Raw genomic sequence first — 19,252 nt, forward strand, 5'->3', positions numbered from 1 at the left:
CATTTTTGTTTGTCATATACACATACTGTACCTGTGGAAGCCAATTTCATAACTGAGACTTAATTTCTCACAATTATGACTTCATTTCTCATTGTATATACCATATATCTGTCACAGTGTGAGTATTTCTTTTTTTAGTTTCACATTTATCATCTTACTCTGAGACAGAAACAGTTTAATGTATTGCGTACCTGGTTACGTAAACAGAATAATTTCGACAAAGCATTTAATTCTTATTATAGGCATAAGAAACTTTGTGATTATGTGTAATCATGTGTAACTTTTGAAAAATATGCAGTTTCATTTTGAATGTCAGCACTAGGAATTCAACTGGAAAGTGTTCAATTTGCAACATGGCAACATTTCATAATGTCGGAAAAAACGTTTGAGGCCCAGGAGACTTTTGAGTCAAATGAAAATTCTCCAATGCTACAAAGCCATTAGCTTTAAAGCTTCCATTTGTGTATGATTTATTGCCCGGCGACAGATGCTTGAATCATTTTCAGCTTTGACAGTGAACAGGTTTCAGAACTACAAACACTTCAGTATAGAAATCATCAAGTCTTTATATGGTTTTCATGAAGCAGAATGCATAAAACAATGTTATTTGTAAGACACATTATTTTGATAGATTTCATTTCAGGTAAACAAGGTTAGAGAAAGTTGTTAAAGTTGCATCAAATAGGCCTACATGTATAACCACAGCATACAGACACAGTTAAGATATTCCAGCTATATCATCAATGCCTAATATCTGTTCACTGTGTAGTCAGATATGACATGTATTAGTTTAACATGCAGCCTGCATTGTGTTGGTAAAGCAACGTCCTCTAAAATCTGAGCATGATGGATGTTTTTGTGCTCTTTTTGCTAGTTTTACCTTCAGAAGTCATACAGTGTATTTCAGTGCATGCACAGGGTCACCTTCCATTAATGCTAAGTGACAAGGTGATTTGAATGGCCGCATATAAAGGGCTAATGAAACACAAGAAGACAAAGCAGCGTGGGCAGCTTCCCTTTCTTAGACACACTGTAATCTGTCAGAGAGTGACAAACCTCCTGCAGGCATGACATAATAACTTTACCCTTGAATCACAGACACATGCATTCTTACAGACGTTTGTATATGCTGTTACTGATTCAAAGTGATCATGCCAAACGAAGTCGGTGGGATCATCAATATTATCCAGAGGAAATGGAATCCAGGGGCACCTCAGTAAAAGTCAGTGTCTCAGTATCTAAAGGACTCCATACGCCTGAGAACAGGCACAAATTGATATCGTAAAGGAAAAATCTGAAAAAATGTTCTTTAGCTTTTGTGGTGAACAATCATGAGTTTGTGGCACTAGTGATGAAATTGTGTGTTTATGTCATTACACTTCAGCTGCAGTTTGCATTTCTGTAATCTACTGTACAATGTTTTATCCAGTGGAAATATGAAGTTTGAGGCTAGTTTTCATACCTTTCACTCTAGTGAATAAATCTTAGGGAAGTCTATTTCTGTATAAACATAAAACTTATTATTATTATAAATAATTGTGTTTTGTTTATAATATATATTATTGTTATTATTAATATTATTTATTTTATTTTATTATTTATTTATTTATTTATTGCTAAATATATGGATGTGTATAGGATAAAAAAAAAGCCTATAGTTCTCACCAGGGCTACATTTGTTTGATCAAACTTATATTAATAACTGTAATATTGTGAAAGATTATTACAGTTTAAATAACCATATATATTACTCATAATCTGTCTTATCACATGATCCTTCAGAAATCATTCTGATATGCTGCTCAATAATTTCTTTTTTTTATAAGTGTAGAAAAAGTAAAACATTTTAATTAACACATAAAAAACAGCACTTATTTAAAATATTTTTTGTGATCTTGAATTAGTCACTTTTGATTATTTTAATGCATCTTTGCTGAATAAAGGTGTTAATTTCTTTTTTTCTTTTTTTTATTGTTGCTGACCTCAAAGGTTTGAAAAGCTAACCTTTTTCCATTCATCTTCGTTTTAGCTTGTTTGCCTTCCTGAGAGTCAGAGAAATCAGCTCTCCTTTGGTTCAAACTGAAATCTGCAGTCAAATTCATTAATTAATGTGTATTTTACAGTATATAAACCCAGTAGATACGAAGTGAAATGCATCACATTGTGTTTGTGTTTTGATGTAACAGCCCATTAGGTGGGTGCAGCCCTGACTCTGGAGATAAGTTCTATCAGGGGGCATAATCACTGGGAAGTGTTTCATTAATTGAGGATTCTCACTTGGCTGAGCAGCCAGTCTGCTTTTATCACCTGTTTGTGAAAGGCTCATAACTCAAACTCCACTCTGTGCTTCATTCACCGCTCTGCAGGGGGCTGTGCTTGTATTTTAAATCTGTTTCCACAGGAATCTGAATGTTTATAACCAAAAACAGAAATGCTTGAATTTTGTGATGTATACAGATGGTTGCTCATATTCTTAATTTTTATAGACAAACAGGATGCTAGTGGTTCTAAATGGGTTATTGTCAAATTCAAAGGAAAACAAAATTAAACACGCACGCACACACACACAAAAAAATAATATTTGAATTAGGGTTATCCAGTATGTAGTCAGAACAATAAACTATGTTACCTGGTATTAAATGATCATTCAATTTATTATCATTCTAGTTGGGGAAAAATATCTTCTTTATTATTATTGTTACTTTCTCTTTTAATGCATGTAAACGTTACAACCTTTTGGTAGGCAATTCATAGGATGATTCTGCTGGATATACTGGATATACTGAATGATTCTTCTGTGGCAAAAAAAAAAAAAAAAACTTTCAGCATGGTTTATATTCCCTGTCCCTTGCTAGTGCACTCTGAGGACTTTTAACCAATCCGCTTTAGCCAAAATTGAGATTGTGTGGGATTTTTGGGCAGATTAGCAATGCTATCTCTCTGTAATTGAAACTGAGGCTTGTGCTAGCATCAATTTGGTGAGATTTGATTAGTTTTGCTGAACAAGCTGATCTGTCATTTTGAGAAAAAACTTTTTCATGGCTTGAGAAATGCACAGAAAGCAGTGCTGTTGATGTCAACCAGTGGTCATCATTGCTTGAGATGGGAGAAGAGGTGGATCAGTGCAAATCAATTAAAGAGGTAGGCTATGGAAAAGTTTTTGTGTGGTGATGGTGTGGAGGATAAAGACTTGAGTTGGCAATCCAAATCTAGAGGTTGATTTTATTTTTATCCAGCTGCAAATACATGGTTTATAAATAATACATGGTTTTCAATTTTGAAATGCTAGTAATGCTATAGGTTAGTTTATGGTTTTATTAAAAAAGTTACAATTGGCTTCGAAAATAAACAGCAAATAATTTCATTGATCTTATATTAAATCCTCATATTGCTGATGAAGTGAGTTTATAAATTGCTACATTTAGTAAACCATTTTGTCTGTTTGAAGAATATTTCATGATGATGCTTGAATAATGTTTTGGTGATCTAAACAGGATTATACTGCCTCCTGCTGGATATACTGAATCATTTCATCTGAAGTGAAATAACCTAGTTATTTTAGAGCCTTCGTCCGACGGTCTTACTATCTATCTTTTTTTCTTTCTTTCTTTCTTTCTTTCTTTCTTTCTTTCTTTCTTTCTTTCTTTCTTTCCGACATGTTTTGTTTTCCTTTTAAGGTCTATGCGGAGTAGCCCCCCCAAAAAAATCACAGCCGTGAAAGTCATTAACCATTTTGATCTAATATGTAACCAGATGTATACCAATTTCCTCAATATGAGGGAAAAATCATGCTAAGACGTATTTTTTTATTACCTAATTAATTAATTATTAGATAGAAAGGTCAAAATGATCAAATATCAGTCATAGGCCTAACTATGAGTTTAAAAAAAGTGGTAAGTGACATAAAATGTAGAAATTAGGAGTTAGAAAATCATAATTGTGTTATTATTAAAAGTCATGATTTCTACTTTTTAAGTCATAATGCTTCCTTTTTAATTATTGTAATTATAATTGATCATTATAATTTACATATGATTTTTTTTTTAATGTGGGGGAAATTGGCTTCCATAAATTGAGACGCTTAAACAGCAAAAAATAAACTTGTGATGATTCTTCTTCCACGAGTAGTGGTGACTGGTAAACCGGTGTAGTGAAAGCTCACTCGTGATCCCTTCTCTGTCTCATGATTCACAACGGACAAATCAAAACATTGAACAAATGAACTTGAACTTCCGTGTTTACTAGCCGAGAGAAGCTCAAGCAGCAGAATGACGGGGGGGGTGGGTGTTCGTGTTGTATGCGTACTCATAAACAATCACAACCTAACTAAATCAAATTAAATAATCTATGCAATTATATTATTATTTTATATTTATAAGAAAAAAAAACGCATGTTAACATTTCCTTAAAAATAACGCATACATATACTTACTGTATCTGAGCACCCCTTACATGATGGTACATTCCGTCGCGAAGCTTATTTCCCGCACTACCTTCCTTCCGCAGGGAATAACTGAACGTTTAGAAAACTTCGCGGAAAGACAATGAAGCCAATTTCAGTTCATGACTTTATTGTTATATCTTTATGTCTTTTTTCACAGTTTGTTCGAGGGGTAAGAATAATGCAGTTTCTGCACCTGAGTGATCAGTTCTTCCTTACAAAGTTTATTAGGCTGTTTTGTGAGCCGTTTCACTTCGTGCTGGTGTCACGCGTTCCTCATTATTGTCTGTATTTCTGTATTTGCAGCTGGAGGATTGCAGAAGTGGAATGTATCCACCTAAAGGACCAACGTACTGCTGTTACTCTCTTCAAATATGCAGTTTGATGTGCTCCTTCATTTCAGATGGTCTGGACTATGTGGAGCTCATATGTTGACTTTAATAACACTTTTTTTGGTTTATCTAGGTTTAAAGGTAATGTGACCTGGTACACTGTTAATCTCGATTTACCTCCTAGTGAGAGATGGACGCAAGTGATCAAAGATAAAAACACAGAGGTGAAACTCTTTAATAATGTGCATGTCTCTTATTGTTAAACAAGAAGGCTTTGATTGTTTATACAATTTTTATAAATAATAATGTTGCATTACAGTTGATCACAATGGTACAAACAATAAAAGACCTGGCCAAGGGCTTTTTAGATGGAAAACTTGTTGATTTAGTAGACGAGGAGCTGGTAAGCAATTAAATGTATGAATTAATTCAGACCTCTTAAAAATGCAGTTTGAATATTTTGATAGTATTTATTTAGATTCTTTGCTATAATTTATGTCCTCACTGTTTTATAGCCTTTGATTGTGGATACACTTCCACAACCTTTCCGTGATGAAATTAAGGGAATAGCAGCTGTTTCTGGGATCCCTCTAGGTAAGATTTTATCAGTTATTTTACTTTTGTTATTATTTATTTTTATTTGTTAAATAATAATTGTGGTAAATGCATGCAATAAAATAAATTAAAGCTCAAACAAACTCCTTATTTATTCTTAATTATGCCCATTTCTTTAAAAAGGTATTGCAAATGTAATTTATTAATTCGATTTATTTTTATGTGTCTCTCTAGGTGAAATTACACTGTTCAATATCTTTTATGAGGTTTTCACTGTTTGCACATCAATTGTTGCAGAAGACTTTAATGGTGAGAAATTATAAATCAGTTTGCATAATGTTTTAAATCAAATTAAATTTTTATAAACATTTAATTGCATACATTTAATTTTTTTCTAGGAAATATTTACCATGCCCGGAATTTGGACTTTGGACTGTTTATGGGGTAAGATTTATTTTGATTTATTTTTGGGCAAATATTTAGGAAATAATAGGAAATTATTTCCTAATATTCTCCCTATATAAAAAAAAAAAAAAACATTTACAAAGTGGCAACGTTACCACTTTTAATGTTTTTTTTTTTTTTTTTAATAAAGGGGGAATAACAGTGTGCAGATTTTTTTTTTCCTATTATTTGATGTACCTTTTGATCTTGCACCTGGCCAAGACATTTTTGGATGTGCGTGCTCTGACCCTTCAAATATTTGCATACATACTTTGTTATATCACAAGAATGATGTGTTTTTCATAAAGGTGGGATCGACAGAATAAAACCTGGACTTTAACAGAGAAGCTTAAGCCTCTTGTGGTGAATGTCAATTTCCAAAGAGGCAACAAAACCATCTTTAAATCAACAAACTTTGCTGGATATGTTGGCATACTTACTGGAATTAGACCTGTAAGTGAAATAAAAAAAAAATATATAATATATATATATATATATATACATACTTTTTTGTGTAAATGAAAAACAAGTAATTGTTTTACTTGTTTAGGGTGAATTCAGTCTAACAATGAATGAGCGTTTCAACTTTGATGGGGGCTATGTAGGTAAGATTTTTTTTAAACGATTATGACAATTGAAATGTAAGTGACAGGTATACTGTATAAACAGTTATTTTAATGTTTAAAGTCTGTAAACAACTAACACTACACAACACTGTATATTTATTTCTTCTAAACATTAGCCACAAATCATGGGTGCAACTAGATGTTTATGATGGTTGACTGTTCGACGACATCATTAATTCTCACAGGGATTCTGGAATGGATTCTTGGATGGAGAGATGGAATGTGGATGGGTTTTCTCACTCGGAAAGTTCTGGAAAATGCTACCAGGTAAAAAAAAAAAAAACACCAGATTAGCTTAACATGAAACCACAACTTCCTTATTTCTCTTTCATGACCACATAGTTCTCCCTCACACACACACTTTTTTTGTAATCATTTAAAAATAGCTTTCATCAGCTAAAGTAATAACATTCACGCTCTGAATAGGAACTGTGGGTAGATAAATATCTTTATTTTTATAAAACAAAAATATATAGAATTATTATTTTCAGTGACAAGAGGACACAAGTACTCATAAGTCTTTTTTTTTTTTTTTTTTTTTTTGTGCAGTTATGAGGATGCCAAAGACCAGCTCTCTCTGACGAAACTGCTTGCACCAGCTTACTTCATCTTGGGTGGGAACCGTTCGGGTCAGGGTTGTGTGATAACCAGGACGAGAATAAACACATTAGACATATGGGAGTGAGTAAATCATGTCACACAGAAGTACCACATTTCTGTCTGCAATCTTTTGACCTGCCCTAAAATGTGTTGTTAATGATGTTAAAGACTTGATATGAAGCTTGGGAGATGGTACGTCCTGGAAACAAACTATGATCACTGGGATGAGCCTATGATATTTGATGACCGCAGAACGCCAGCAATGAAGTGCATGAATCGAACCACACAAGCGGTATGAGGCATTATGTGTTAGAAATAAAACAGCTATGTTGTAGTAAGAGAGTAGGCTAAGTTTTTAAGTGCTTTTAAAATAATTAGCATATATAGTAACTAATTGTTCGTGAAGACATGTTTTCTGGAAGATAACAAATTTTAATTTCCACAGAATATTTCTCTGGCATCAATATATGATGTTCTGTCTACAAAACCAGTTCTTAATAAAGTAAGTCTTCCTTTCAGTTGAATTAACAACAGCATTACACTTACATATATCATACTTATATTTGGTTAATTATTATTTTATTTTTTTCTTTCACTATTTTTGAGACAGATAGCGAAAAAAGGCTGTTTGATCACATTTCTGCATCTGGCCTAATGTCATATGAAGTGTAATAGTGAAACCCTTTTCTGTCCTGTCTTTACAGTTGACAACCTACACGTCACTGATGGAAGTGTCAGCTGGATCTCTGGAGTCTTATATCAGAGATTGTCCAAATCCATGTACACCATGGTGATCTGCCATCAAATCTGAATTAACTAAGGCATATGAAATACTGTTCTAGATATCTGTCATTACAGGGCAGTGTATTAAGACAAGGAGGATGTTAAAAATCATAATGGTTGCAATTCTGCCTCTGAACGTGCACATCTCTCTTCTCATGGACACGTCTGTTGTAACTGATTTACCACTGCAACATTTGTGCAATTGTTTCTTTTGCATAATAAACTCTGAATAATCTCACATTTTAAATGGAAATGTTTATATTTATATATATATTTTTTTTTTTTGAGTGTTGCCTTTTTCTTTACTGTTTTGATGATATAAGGAAGTCTATTTTTCAGAAATTCTTGGTAATGATGCTGAAAATTGTTTTTGTAATTTTTTTTTTTACGTGTCTCTTTCTGGAACCGTGTTGGATGCGTAATGATAGTTTGCTGATTTAGTTAATGTTTATGACATGATTCCTGAAACTAAGGTTGGTCTCCAGAATCACAACAAGATTATTCACTTGATTTTTAGTTGTTTGACTCCTAGAGTCAAGTTATGCATTCACCTTGAGAACTTCATTTTTGTTTCCAAATGCAATGACTTGTTCTCCCCTTGTTTAACTGAAGAAAGTTCTGGCACATCCAACTGTTCGTTTCATCAATGCATTGGCAGAGGAAGTCAATGGGGCTGTGGTCATTTGGCTATAATGCTAGGTAAATCTGGGTATTATCGGCATAGCTGTGAATGGCAATTTATTTAATTCTCATTATTTGACTTAGTGGGAGCATATACATGCTAAACGAGCGGGTGCAAGAATTGAGCCTTGTGGGACTCCGCATGTCATGGATGTCCACTTAGCTCTCCTATATTCACATAAAACCTCTTCCTTCTAAGTATTAACTGAACCATTTGAGTCCCATCCCAAAAAGCCTGACCCAGTTTTTCAGTCTCTCTAGAAGTGTGTTATGATTGACAGTGTCAAACGCAGAAATAAGATCTAGTAGTACCAGCACTGATATTTTGCCAGAATCAGAATTAAAGCGAATATCATTTGTCATCTTAATGAAAACTGTCTCTGTTGTCATCTTAATGAAAACTGTCTCTGTGCTATGATGCTGTCGGAAACATTAAATTGAAAATTGTCCAATTATACATACAAGTTAAAGTAGTTGTCTAGCTGATTAAAAACTACATTTTCAATAATCTTGCCTATAAAAGGAAGATTTGATATAGGTCTATAGTTTCTCAATATGGTGGTATCAAGATTGCTCTATTTCAGAAGGGGTTTAACCACTGCATTTTTCAGGGATTTTGGAAGAGTCCCAGAAAGAAGAGATCACTTCTCGCCACTTCTAATGGATCTGCTTCTAAACAGTTAAGCACACTGTGTCAAGATAGCAGGTTGACAATTTAAGGTGCTGTATTATTTCTTACAAGATTTTACTCAGTTGCTTCAAAAACGGACATAGTAACTTCTTTTTGAAATTGCTGTCGAATCTGTCTGGCCTCTGCATTACTTGAGGATGTGCTAATCATCTTTCTGATATTATTGATCATCTCAGAAAAAACGGAAGCAAACTCATTGCATTTGCTGTCGGAGAGCATTTCGAATCGGGGGGATTGTCAGTCTCAGCAGCAAAAAGAATGCAATTGTTGTTTAAGTTACTGTTTATAAGGTTTGAGAAGAAGGACTGTCTAGCTGTGGCTAGTTCAACATTGAAACCATGAAGGCTGTCTTTATAGATGCTAATGTGCAGGGCCGTAACCACCAATTGCATCAGAAGATCTCATCATACGCCTTACATATTTTAGGTCACTGTTTAAATCATGTATCTTGTGTAATTTTGTCTATCAACCAGTAATTGGAGGGTGGAGTTGGTGTAAATAGCTTCTGCCAACAAGGTGGACAACTTGCATGCTTTATAGCTACTTTACACCTCTGCTTGATTTAAATTTAACAAATTGCAGCAAGTTTCTTTTATTTGCTGTACCTTTGGAATGAGACTCCCTCTCTCTCTCTCTCTGATTTTGTTTTATGGGTGTTACAAATCGGGTATTCTTCCCTGTGTATCAGACATTCTTTAATCAAATTTTCTGTTTATTTTGTAAACAAATATCCATGTGTTTTAGATTTACAGAGAATTAAATGTGTGCATCAATGTAAATTAAAGATAATAATTTTTATTTTAGTTTTTTATGTTAAAAAAAACATCTAAACTTTGAGGGCCATTCATTTGTTTTACATGAATTTTACTTTAACAAATTTAAGGATTGAGATCGAATGTCTCAATTTTTTATTTTATTTACAGAACATTTTCAGTCTTCTTGGTGACGTCTCGGAAGCTGTTTGTAGTTATCTGCACATCTGTTTTGATCCAGAGTGACTCAGCTCAAAGTAGAGCACATCCAGTCACAGGAAACTTTGTCAGGCACCAGAACAGACCTCAGAAGCATCTGTACACGTTGTTAAGACTGTAGTTGTTCTTTAGTGCCTAAATTGCACATGACATCACTTGGTTTACAATCTTTTATCTTTAAATACAGCATTGAATAAGTACATCTACAATGTCAGTTTTGCTTATCATTTGGATGCTTTGTACTACTCTGGATTTGTCAGACTCCGTGAGTATTGTCTTAAAATTAATTTGGCTTCTTTCTTATGTGTTCAAATTACAGTTAGTTACACCTAAATGAAGTGTGTTTATGTGTTATTTGTATGTTGAGTTTAAAGTAGTCATTCTGTGTGTTGTGTGTTTAGACTCCTGTCGAATGTGAAGATGAGATTCAGCGTCTTCGAGCAGAGTTGAAGAGTTTGGAACTTCGCCAGACAAAGCAACAGCAACTGATTCAACGATTAATGAATCACAACCAGATGCATGAACATTCCCTAAAAGCGGGCTCATTTTATGACACGGGAGACAATCAGTACATGGGTCAAAGCTCTATATTATTTTCTTAAGATGTAGTATTCATTGTGTAAATATGTTATACTTGTCTGATTAAAACAGCACAATATAATACTAACAAAAACCAATCTGCCACAAACAGACTGTGCTCAGATCTTCAGACATGGCAATACTCAGAGTGGGTTTTACATGATTAAACCACTGCTAAATCCAACCCAGATCAGAGTGTACTGCGATATGACCGATGGGGGTGGATGGACAGTCTTCCAGAGACGCGCGGATGGCAGTCAGTCATTTGACCGGTACAGAGAACTCGATTTCAGTGTTTTGAGAAGACATGTCTATTTATTAATAAATTAAACATGAAGTCTCAATGTTCATGTATAGAGATTGGAATGATTATAAAACAGGATTTGGTGACATGAAGTCCGCTAATGGAGAGTTCTGGTTAGGGAATGATAATCTGCATTATCTGACATCTCAAGGTGAGTAAATCTAAAAATGCATGCAAACTGAAAAACATATGTTATAATAGGCCATACTTATATGTATTGTATGTATGTATATAGAATAAATGTATATTATGTGACCCTACATAAGACAAGCAATTTGAAGAATGGACTGATATTTATTCTATTACATTAAATTGCATTATATTATATTATGCACATATTTTAATAAAACACCATCTGTTGCACAGACGATTACACCTTGAGAATCAATCTGGAAGACTTTGAGGGCAGCCACCGTTTTGCCGTGTACAAAACATTCAAAGTGGAAAATGAACAGGTCTTTTTTATTAATCTCTTCATAATTATGATAAATGATGTTTGGATAAATATTCTGTGCCCGTTAACAGATGGCATGTCAAGTTTCTAATAGATCAGTACAGCAGGTTGTATAACTGTATTCTATTTCCATTAAGAACAAAAAGAAGTGTTACACAAAATCACAATTTCTACATTTCATTTGACCTGAATGGTATAATATCTGTTTATTTGGTTAATGTTTTAACGATCCCATTTGTCTTCTCAGAACCATTACCGGCTCCAGTTTGGCGTGTACACAGGAAACGCAGGGGACGCTCTCTCTGGCACTTACCATCCTGAGGTTCAGTGGTGGGCCAGCCATCAAGGAATGAAGTTCAGCACACGAGACAGAGATAATGACCGTTATAATGGCAGTTGTGCTCAGGAGGACAAGGGTGGCTGGTGGTTTAACAGGTTTGCATCTGTAACAGTGACAGAGCTTTTCTCATTATAGTAATAATGACAACTACAAAATCTATGAAGGCAGTTTTTCATACATTAAATATGAATGTTTGCCAATCAAAAGGTGTCCACTGTGTTTTATATGTTGTTTCACATGTATTCCTCTAGATGTCACTCTGCCAATCTGAATGGTTTCTACCACAGAGGTCCCTACAGTGCAGTCACTGATGATGGAGTAGTGTGGTACCCGTGGCATGGCTGGTGGTACTCCCTCAAATCTGTGCAGATGAAGATCAGACCGGCCAGCTTTGAGCCTAATGATGTCTAATTAATGGATCTGTTATTTGAACCATGAAGGAAATGATGAATTTGTGAACGATGCCAACTGACATTAGTCCAGCTTAGTAGTCCAATTTCTAAAGTATTTACATACGTAGTTAAAAAAGCTGTTCTCCTGTATGTAGTGCTAATAAAGTTTTCAACACATCCTTGTTGCATCCATGTGTTCTCTATCTTTAATTTGATTAATTTCCTAGTTAATAAATTAAGAAATACATTTAGAAATAAATCAGAATTAAAGAGTGAAGTTTTATTTAAAGTTGGATTCAAAAAAAAAAATTGAATATAGAATACAAAACTTGTCATCATTTATAACAATATCTGTCAAGGTCTGTCAAGGTTAATGTAGCTAATAATTATCATCCAGTAGTAAATACATAATTCTAAGTTCTACAGAAAGTGCAGACACCATCAGTATCAGGGTACTTAGAAAACTGACAGGGTGTTTAGAGAACTGTTTTAATATAGTAAATAAAATTACATTTTATAAAATTGTATAAAATATTTTTCTTTCCAAAAGTATATAGGGGTTGGAGTTTAAGATATAAAAAATGAATTTAAAAAAATGTTGAAGGTTGTATTTAAAAAAATAAAAACTTCTAAAACAAATTAAGTAGAAGAGTTTTTATAGTAGATTATTATTATTAAGATATTGTATAAAGTGACAACCTTCCACGTTATTTATTCATTTTTTTTTCTTTTGTAATTATAATATGTAGTTCTCTTTAACTTAAACTTAAATCCCTATTCTTAAGTGGTCGTGAACTGGAGAGGCTCGTGTCTTTCATGATGTGACGTCATTTAAGGAGAGCGTGAGTTCACCTGATCTCTCACCTTTCCAGTGCACGCGCTGCTGTTAACGGTAGACAAATCTGTGAATCCCAGTTTATCTCACTTGCGCCGTGCGAGGTAAGTAGGCCTACTCTATATGCTACCTAGATAAGTTGAGACGTCAGTGTAGATATTTAAAATTTTTACAGACGCACTTTTGCACAGTACATTTCATCCTTGGTTTAGTAGCGCGAGGCATGTTTGTGTTGTTACTCGAGTCGCTTGAAGTGGTTTCAGTGTTTTTGTTTACGTCATGTGTGTAACGTTACATTTATTCGAAGGGCATCTTCTGATTTCTTTCGCTTTACAACTTTGTTTCGCCTTCTCCACGTGTTATTTATAGACTGAGCTGCCAGAGATCCCAAACAGGCCTCTGATGTTTCTGTCAGGTGCACAAGACAATTTAAAGACCGCGATCAGGAAATAGATTGTGAGCTATGAGGGAGAAACATGAGCTCAGCAGGAAAAAGTTACTAGATGTAAAAGAATCCAATGAACTTGTTTTTCCACTTGTTTTAAATTTTTATAGTCTTTTCTATTTCTATAGATTCCATAGATCTATAACACCGTTCTGAGTCTCCTGGTTTGTTTTTTATTGTGTACTGTGATTTAAATGCTTTAGACGTCAGCCAGCCTATGTAATGGTGTGTTCTATGAATAATTTGAAGTGCGTGTTGGTTTGATGTGGCTCAAATGCACCATAAGTTGATGGTACTGTGGGACGTGTGTGTGCTATGCGTTGACCAGATATAGTGTTCAGAAACCATGAAAAGCTCAAAGGGCAGAAACTTTGAATCCCAGAGCAGGCTATAGTGCAGGTTCCCTTTAGGACCTCATACTGTAGGGGCAGACTTATCAGATTACTAAAACTTGGTTATTTATTCTATTATCTTAGAAATATATTAAATTAACACCTTTTTTTGTTTTGTGATGAGGGTGAAGAGGGCATGTTGATGGCATAAATGCAACAATGACAGACCTTACTGTTTTCAAAAAGTCTCTGATATACTGCCATTCAAAAAGTTTGGGCTTGGTAAGATATATACAGAAATCATTCTAATAATCTGATTTCTTAGTATTGTCTTTGTTGAAAACAGTTGTGCTGCATAATTATTTTTAGTGTGTGTGTGTGGGTGTGTGGGTGTGTGTGTACAAACATTACAGGATAAATAAAATGTTCAAAAGAACAGCAGTTATGTTAAATAGAAATCTTATGACGCTATAAATGTAGCATTACACATAGACTACTGTATTTGTGGTCTATCTGTTAATTTTGATCAGGTTAACATGTTCCTTCTGAATAAAAGTATTAATTTTTATCAATTAAAACTCCTAAAGTTTTGAAGGGTAGCGTATGTCTTGCCAAATAGTCTCAAAAACTTAAAAAGTTATTTAATAAAGTTAGTAGTTATTTAATTAATGAAGATGATTTTGTGCTTATTTTATTGTTTTAGTGCCAGCAGAAATTACAGTCTATTGTTTGCTGAATCAAAATGAGTTGAATGATTTTATTTATCTTTTTTGATTATGGAAGTCTGTGGCCTGGTGTCCAACACTTATTGGTATCTTTTGTTAACCACGATTATGGATTCCTACTCGTGTAAAGACCCTTAAGTAGGGATTAGTCAAGAATAGTACTGTTCCCAGTGACAGATATAATACCCCTCATGCCTGCTATTACATAACTTTAGGAAGTCAAGGTATTACCGCGCATTTGTCAATACAAAGGAAGTGTTGCCGCTTTCTATGCCAAATATGCGTCATTGGATTACTTTTCTAGATAAATATGACATTTAAATTCTTTTGTGTATGGTATGTTTGATATTTTTTTTTTTTTTTAATTTTTAACAGTTTTACAATTAGAGGTTTTCCACGGTAGAAAATATCTGCATGGCTGACATCCAGTTTTTCTCTTCGTTTATCATCTGATTCCTAAATCCGTCAAAAATGCTACTGGCTGCTTAGCAACAGCAATTGCTGCTTTTGGCCTGACATGCCCTGGCCCCTCCCCTCACGTCAGGCTTGTCTAGGATAGGGTAGCCAGTCACTGTCCCCTGTGAAGTTAGCCTTGAGGCTCTGCAGTGGGTTCAGTCGTGGCCCAGGCTGGAACTTGAAGAGCGCTGTACGAGTAGAGGCGTGTTTTAGTATGCAGGGACAGCCCAAAAGTGTGCTGACAGCAGCCTGGACTGTGCAACATTCCTATGAGACAAACCATTGCTGCGAGCCAGGAGTGGTGCTGAAGGAGGGACTGCTGGGTATTTTAGAGCTGGCAGTCTTTATATACGTGCATTTAGTGTAGTGTTTACCACAGCACTAATAGGATTGATCCTGAGACATGGAGCTGCGAGTGCTGCAGGAGCCTGAATGAGATGTGCTGAACTGACATAATGTTATGCCTGGTAGGGTTTTCTTCTTTTTGTTTTTTAATATGTTTTAAAAGATTTTAGATGGCATGAAATTGCTAAAATTTAGATGAGATAAGGGCATAAATGCTATTAGAATTCTATTGCATTTTTTACAGTTACAAGCTGAGGGTATTTAATTTAGGAGAGATGTAATTATTCATATTTTAGACCTGAATTAAAGTTAATGCAATTTGATTAATACAATACATCTGCATGTGATTTATTTATTTTGATTTATTTTGTTTATTTAACACTAATTGATATGCTGTAAATAAAAAAATAAATTGGTAAGCTTGTCATGCAATGTGCCATGTTTTTATGCCATAAACTGATTTAGTGCTTCATTTGTGAGATTTTTCCTGACTTGGTTCTTAATAGGCTGCTTCAACCCTCAAGAATGAATGATCCATTGTATTCCACTGTTGCTTTTTATGAGAGTTTAACATATCAGTTTTATGTCCCTTCAAAGTTGAAATAAGACGCATACATCAATAATTCTCCAGGCGGTAGTGAAGTGTTAACAGAGGGGCTCTTGTTTCTTTAATGCCCAGCCCTTGCATGAGCAGACGGACTGTAAATGACTAAGCACACTGTTAGTTCCTAAGGTAACCTTTCACTCTACCAGTCGAGTCGAGGAAGACATTTTCACACTCCTTTTTATATCAGAATATTAGGGAGAATGATGTTTCAATGAGAGTTGAATTTATTTTATAATTAATTTTTATGTTAGAAAAGGATGAGAAATGAATGGGATCCAGCTTTGAAATTTTAATATCTTGGTCCATTTTATTAACTTAAAGATTTTCTTTAACCTACACATTTTATACATTGTAAATAAAACAATGTATTAAAAAGATTATTGGTGTATGTTTTACAAGGAAATATTAATGTAGTCTTTCTACAGTACTTTAAAAATGTTTAATTAAATGTTACTTGCCATTTCTTTACTGGCAATTCTTGAGTGAAAATTGTTTCTACACAATGACAAAACCGATGGCTTGCTGAAAGTTTGTGTTAATGATTTTTCATGAGTAACATTAGAAGAATATCAGTTATTGATGGTCTACATTTTAGAAGCAAATTCCAAGTGACAGTTACTGGTCATTGTTTTCTGAACATTTACACATTAACCTTGTAAACAGGTTCTGGGTCTGTGATGTTTGGTACTGCTATTTAGCGTTATACAGTTTTGTCTGTATTCAGATTCATTACATAGTCCCACAGTTAAAGTGGCATGTATGGGGTTTGTTATTTCAAAAGAAGTTAGACCGAGAGCTTGTCTCTGGATCTGCATAAACTGGCCTCTCTCCTCATTGTACTTGACAGAAGTGCATTAGAGCATGCAAGGCCTTTCCCTCAGCAGAGGCAAAGTATGCCATGCCTTTTCAACCCCTGTGGAGTAATGCAGTGATGTTAACATGAGGAGACGCAACCCAAAAACATTAATGAGTGACTTTGGCACTCAGAAACAAATTGTCATTTCAGCAGATTGCAATTGAATTTTTGTCTTTAATCTTTAAAAACCTGTATTGGGCATCAGATTTCATCAAATTAAGTGACACATTTAGCAATTATTAGTGTTTGTGTTAATACACAGCCAGCTTTTTGTGCTTGAAAAAGACATGTCTGCTGGGGTGTAGCCATCCTATCACAGAGCTAGATCTGTCCCTACTAAACACAGTGAGGTGTTTTCACTTGCACTCAGAGCTGCTTCTCTAAATACACTAAATACACATGCTCCCACTGACCCCTCACCAGTCTCCATCGAACCCACGATTTGTATCCAACTCAGAACATGTTATGTTCAGGCCACTAGACTGCTTTATCTCCTTCTTTGATGTGTTAAATCATTGTTCAAAATTTTGGGGTCAATGAGTTTATTTTTTATTTATTTATTCAGAGTTTCTGAGATGTTTTATAAAAACACTTTAAAATTAGTTTTTCAGTTCCATTTTAAGAAGAACTAGAGGTTGATAACCTACGAGTAAGCTCTTGCATTTTTAATTATGTTTCTCTAGGAAACATAAAGAATTGAACAGTGGATCAATTTCATTGTTAGTCTTAAAGTAATTGGTCAGTAGATTATGTAACCTCTCCACAAAGAAGATTGTTACTTTGTAGCCAACAACACAACAGGTTTCACAAATTGAAATTGGCCAGGATGTGTGTTTGTACAGTGAAGTATTGTATAAACAACATCTAATACCCTTCTAATTTCAGTTCCAGCACATGTTGAGTCACCTTCATATCCTTTATAACCTCTTACATCAATTTAGACTATAGATGCATTTAGAATTTCACATTTGTTTACAATGTATCTCTCTCTCTTTCAGGAACATTCACAGAATGGGTTTCAGTAAATAAAGCTGTGCTGAAGTAAAGGGACGACTAATACAAATCTCATAAAACAAGAGGTGTTTCAGGTAGATTTGGAATTGCTCAGCATCTGTTCATGGAGACCACAAGTAAATCCATGAATCTAACTTTCTCCATTGAGGACAAAAATGGAAATAACATCACCTGCCCCAGTGAGCATTCTCCCGATTCACTAAGGGGCTCTAGCAGTTTGAGTTGTGGCGGTTCAGACAGTCCTCTTGACGTAGAAATGGAGGACTGTATCACTCGCCCAACAAAAGACAAGACGGCTTCCTCAAAGGTAGTGAAATCAAGCAGAGCAATTGCTGTAGACTTTGAGAGCTGGAATGAAAATATGGCTCTCTTGATGATAGTGGACACAAAAAACACTGAATGCAATGGTAGTGACAGAAGCTCGGAAACCTCCCCTGACTGTGGAGCGCGAGAGCTGTCTGAGGTGGACTCCTGCGAGCCATCACGTCGTGGATCCAGTGAGAACTGCTGCTCTGTGAGCTCAGGTGAAATGGTCATGAGGGGTACCAGCTTTGTCTTGCACGAGAATGACCAGCCACTTAGCGTCTCACTAATCGGTGAGTCCAGAACCTCGTTGGATATATCTTCAGATCTCGGCGTGGTATCTGGGATGTTACCTGATGTGTGTGAAGGCTTAGCCGAGGTGCCACAAGCAGAGCCCAAGAATCAGGGCCTGGAGTGTACCTACATCCAAGCCAACAATAAGACCTTTCTCCTAGATGAAAAGTCATTGAGCAATGAGAAACTTGAATGTGTTACACCTGTTCATTATCACAAATTCAATGTGCAAAAGTTGGTGTGCAACAGCAGTGGATCAAATCAGTCAACACCAGTGGAGGGAAAAAACTGTTCTTATTACTGCTTCTGAGGATTTAGACATTAGTGGCAATGCTCAGACATCAACTCCAGTGCAGTCTGTGAATAACAAGACATTTTGCCTCCCATCTTTGTCTGAGTCACCTCTGAATAAAGATGAAGGTGATTCAGTGAGTCCAGTGGCTCAATTTATTAGCCAGCAGCAAGGTGCTGCCTCTCAAAAACCCAAAACACCATTGATTTCAGCAAGTAAAAGCAAAAAAATAGAAATAAAACGATTTCCGAAGCCTAACTTCAGTAGTATAAAGTCTAAAATTATGTCACGTGCCACCAACCCCTTTAAGACATCAAGTGCACCAGTTCCAAAGACTTCATCAAACTCCATCCCTCAAACTAATGAAAGCCAGACTACGGACCTGCATAAGTCACCTCCTACCAAATCCACTTCTGCTGCAATAACCAGCACATCTGCCACACCAGCTCGAAATGTAAAAATCTCTAATGCAGCTAAAAGAACTCTCTCATCTTGCCAAGAAAGTGGTCCAGCCTCGAAATCTCGACCTCGTCGATGGTCTGAAAGCGCAACCTC

At 35.2% G+C, this 19,252-nt stretch overlaps 3 protein-coding genes across 3 annotated transcripts; all 3 read left to right on the forward strand.

The window, feature by feature from the left end:
* Positions 1-4,457: 4,457 nt before the first annotated feature.
* Positions 4,458-8,022, forward strand: LOC113114201 (acid ceramidase-like). The gene is made up of 14 exons (XM_026281016.1): positions 4,458-4,613; positions 4,748-4,791; positions 4,907-4,997; positions 5,093-5,176; positions 5,289-5,367; positions 5,563-5,637; positions 5,727-5,772; positions 6,081-6,225; positions 6,323-6,377; positions 6,584-6,665; positions 6,948-7,079; positions 7,167-7,290; positions 7,444-7,500; positions 7,703-8,022. Exons 1-14 carry the CDS (start codon positions 4,545-4,547, stop codon positions 7,790-7,792), a joined length of 1,173 nt encoding a protein of 390 aa, XP_026136801.1. The 5' UTR covers positions 4,458-4,544; the 3' UTR covers positions 7,793-8,022.
* Positions 8,023-10,066: 2,044 nt separating this feature from the next.
* On the forward strand, positions 10,067-12,373 carry LOC113114202 (fibrinogen-like protein 1). The gene is made up of 7 exons (XM_026281017.1): positions 10,067-10,389; positions 10,526-10,700; positions 10,816-10,975; positions 11,061-11,158; positions 11,374-11,462; positions 11,709-11,896; positions 12,053-12,373. The coding sequence occupies exons 1-7, from the start codon at positions 10,333-10,335 to the stop codon at positions 12,210-12,212; spliced, it is 927 nt and encodes a 308-aa protein (XP_026136802.1). The 5' UTR covers positions 10,067-10,332; the 3' UTR covers positions 12,213-12,373.
* A 672-nt stretch (positions 12,374-13,045) lies between these two features.
* LOC113114207 (uncharacterized) lies at positions 13,046-18,913 on the forward strand. The gene is made up of 2 exons (XM_026281027.1): positions 13,046-13,132; positions 17,793-18,913. The coding sequence occupies exon 2, from the start codon at positions 17,912-17,914 to the stop codon at positions 18,713-18,715; it is 804 nt and encodes a 267-aa protein (XP_026136812.1). The 5' UTR covers positions 13,046-13,132; positions 17,793-17,911; the 3' UTR covers positions 18,716-18,913.
* Positions 18,914-19,252: the final 339 nt, after the last annotated feature.

The sequence above is a fragment of the Carassius auratus genome, chromosome 14 (assembly GCF_003368295.1).
Source record: "Carassius auratus strain Wakin chromosome 14, ASM336829v1, whole genome shotgun sequence".
In the NCBI taxonomy this organism is placed as follows: Eukaryota; Metazoa; Chordata; class Actinopteri; order Cypriniformes; family Cyprinidae; genus Carassius; species Carassius auratus.

Bases quoted from the DNA above. Each gene is read 5' to 3' on its own strand.
- LOC113114202 (XM_026281017.1), top strand. From the start codon at position 10,333: ATGTCAGTTTTGCTTATCATTTGGATGCTTTGTACTACTCTGGATTTG. The intron at 10,976-11,060 runs GTACAGAGAACT...GTTCATGTATAG, and splicing joins GGCAGTCAGTCATTTGACCG to AGATTGGAATGATTATAAAA. The intron at 11,897-12,052 runs GTTTGCATCTGT...GTATTCCTCTAG, and splicing joins GGTGGCTGGTGGTTTAACAG to ATGTCACTCTGCCAATCTGA.
- LOC113114207 (XM_026281027.1), top strand. From the start codon at position 17,912: ATGGAGACCACAAGTAAATCCATGAATCTAACTTTCTCCATTGAGGAC.
- LOC113114201 (XM_026281016.1), top strand. From the start codon at position 4,545: ATGAAGCCAATTTCAGTTCATGACTTTATTGTTATATCTTTATGTCTT. The intron at 4,998-5,092 runs GTGAAACTCTTT...GTTGCATTACAG, and splicing joins TCAAAGATAAAAACACAGAG to TTGATCACAATGGTACAAAC. The intron at 5,177-5,288 runs GTAAGCAATTAA...ACTGTTTTATAG, and splicing joins ATTTAGTAGACGAGGAGCTG to CCTTTGATTGTGGATACACT.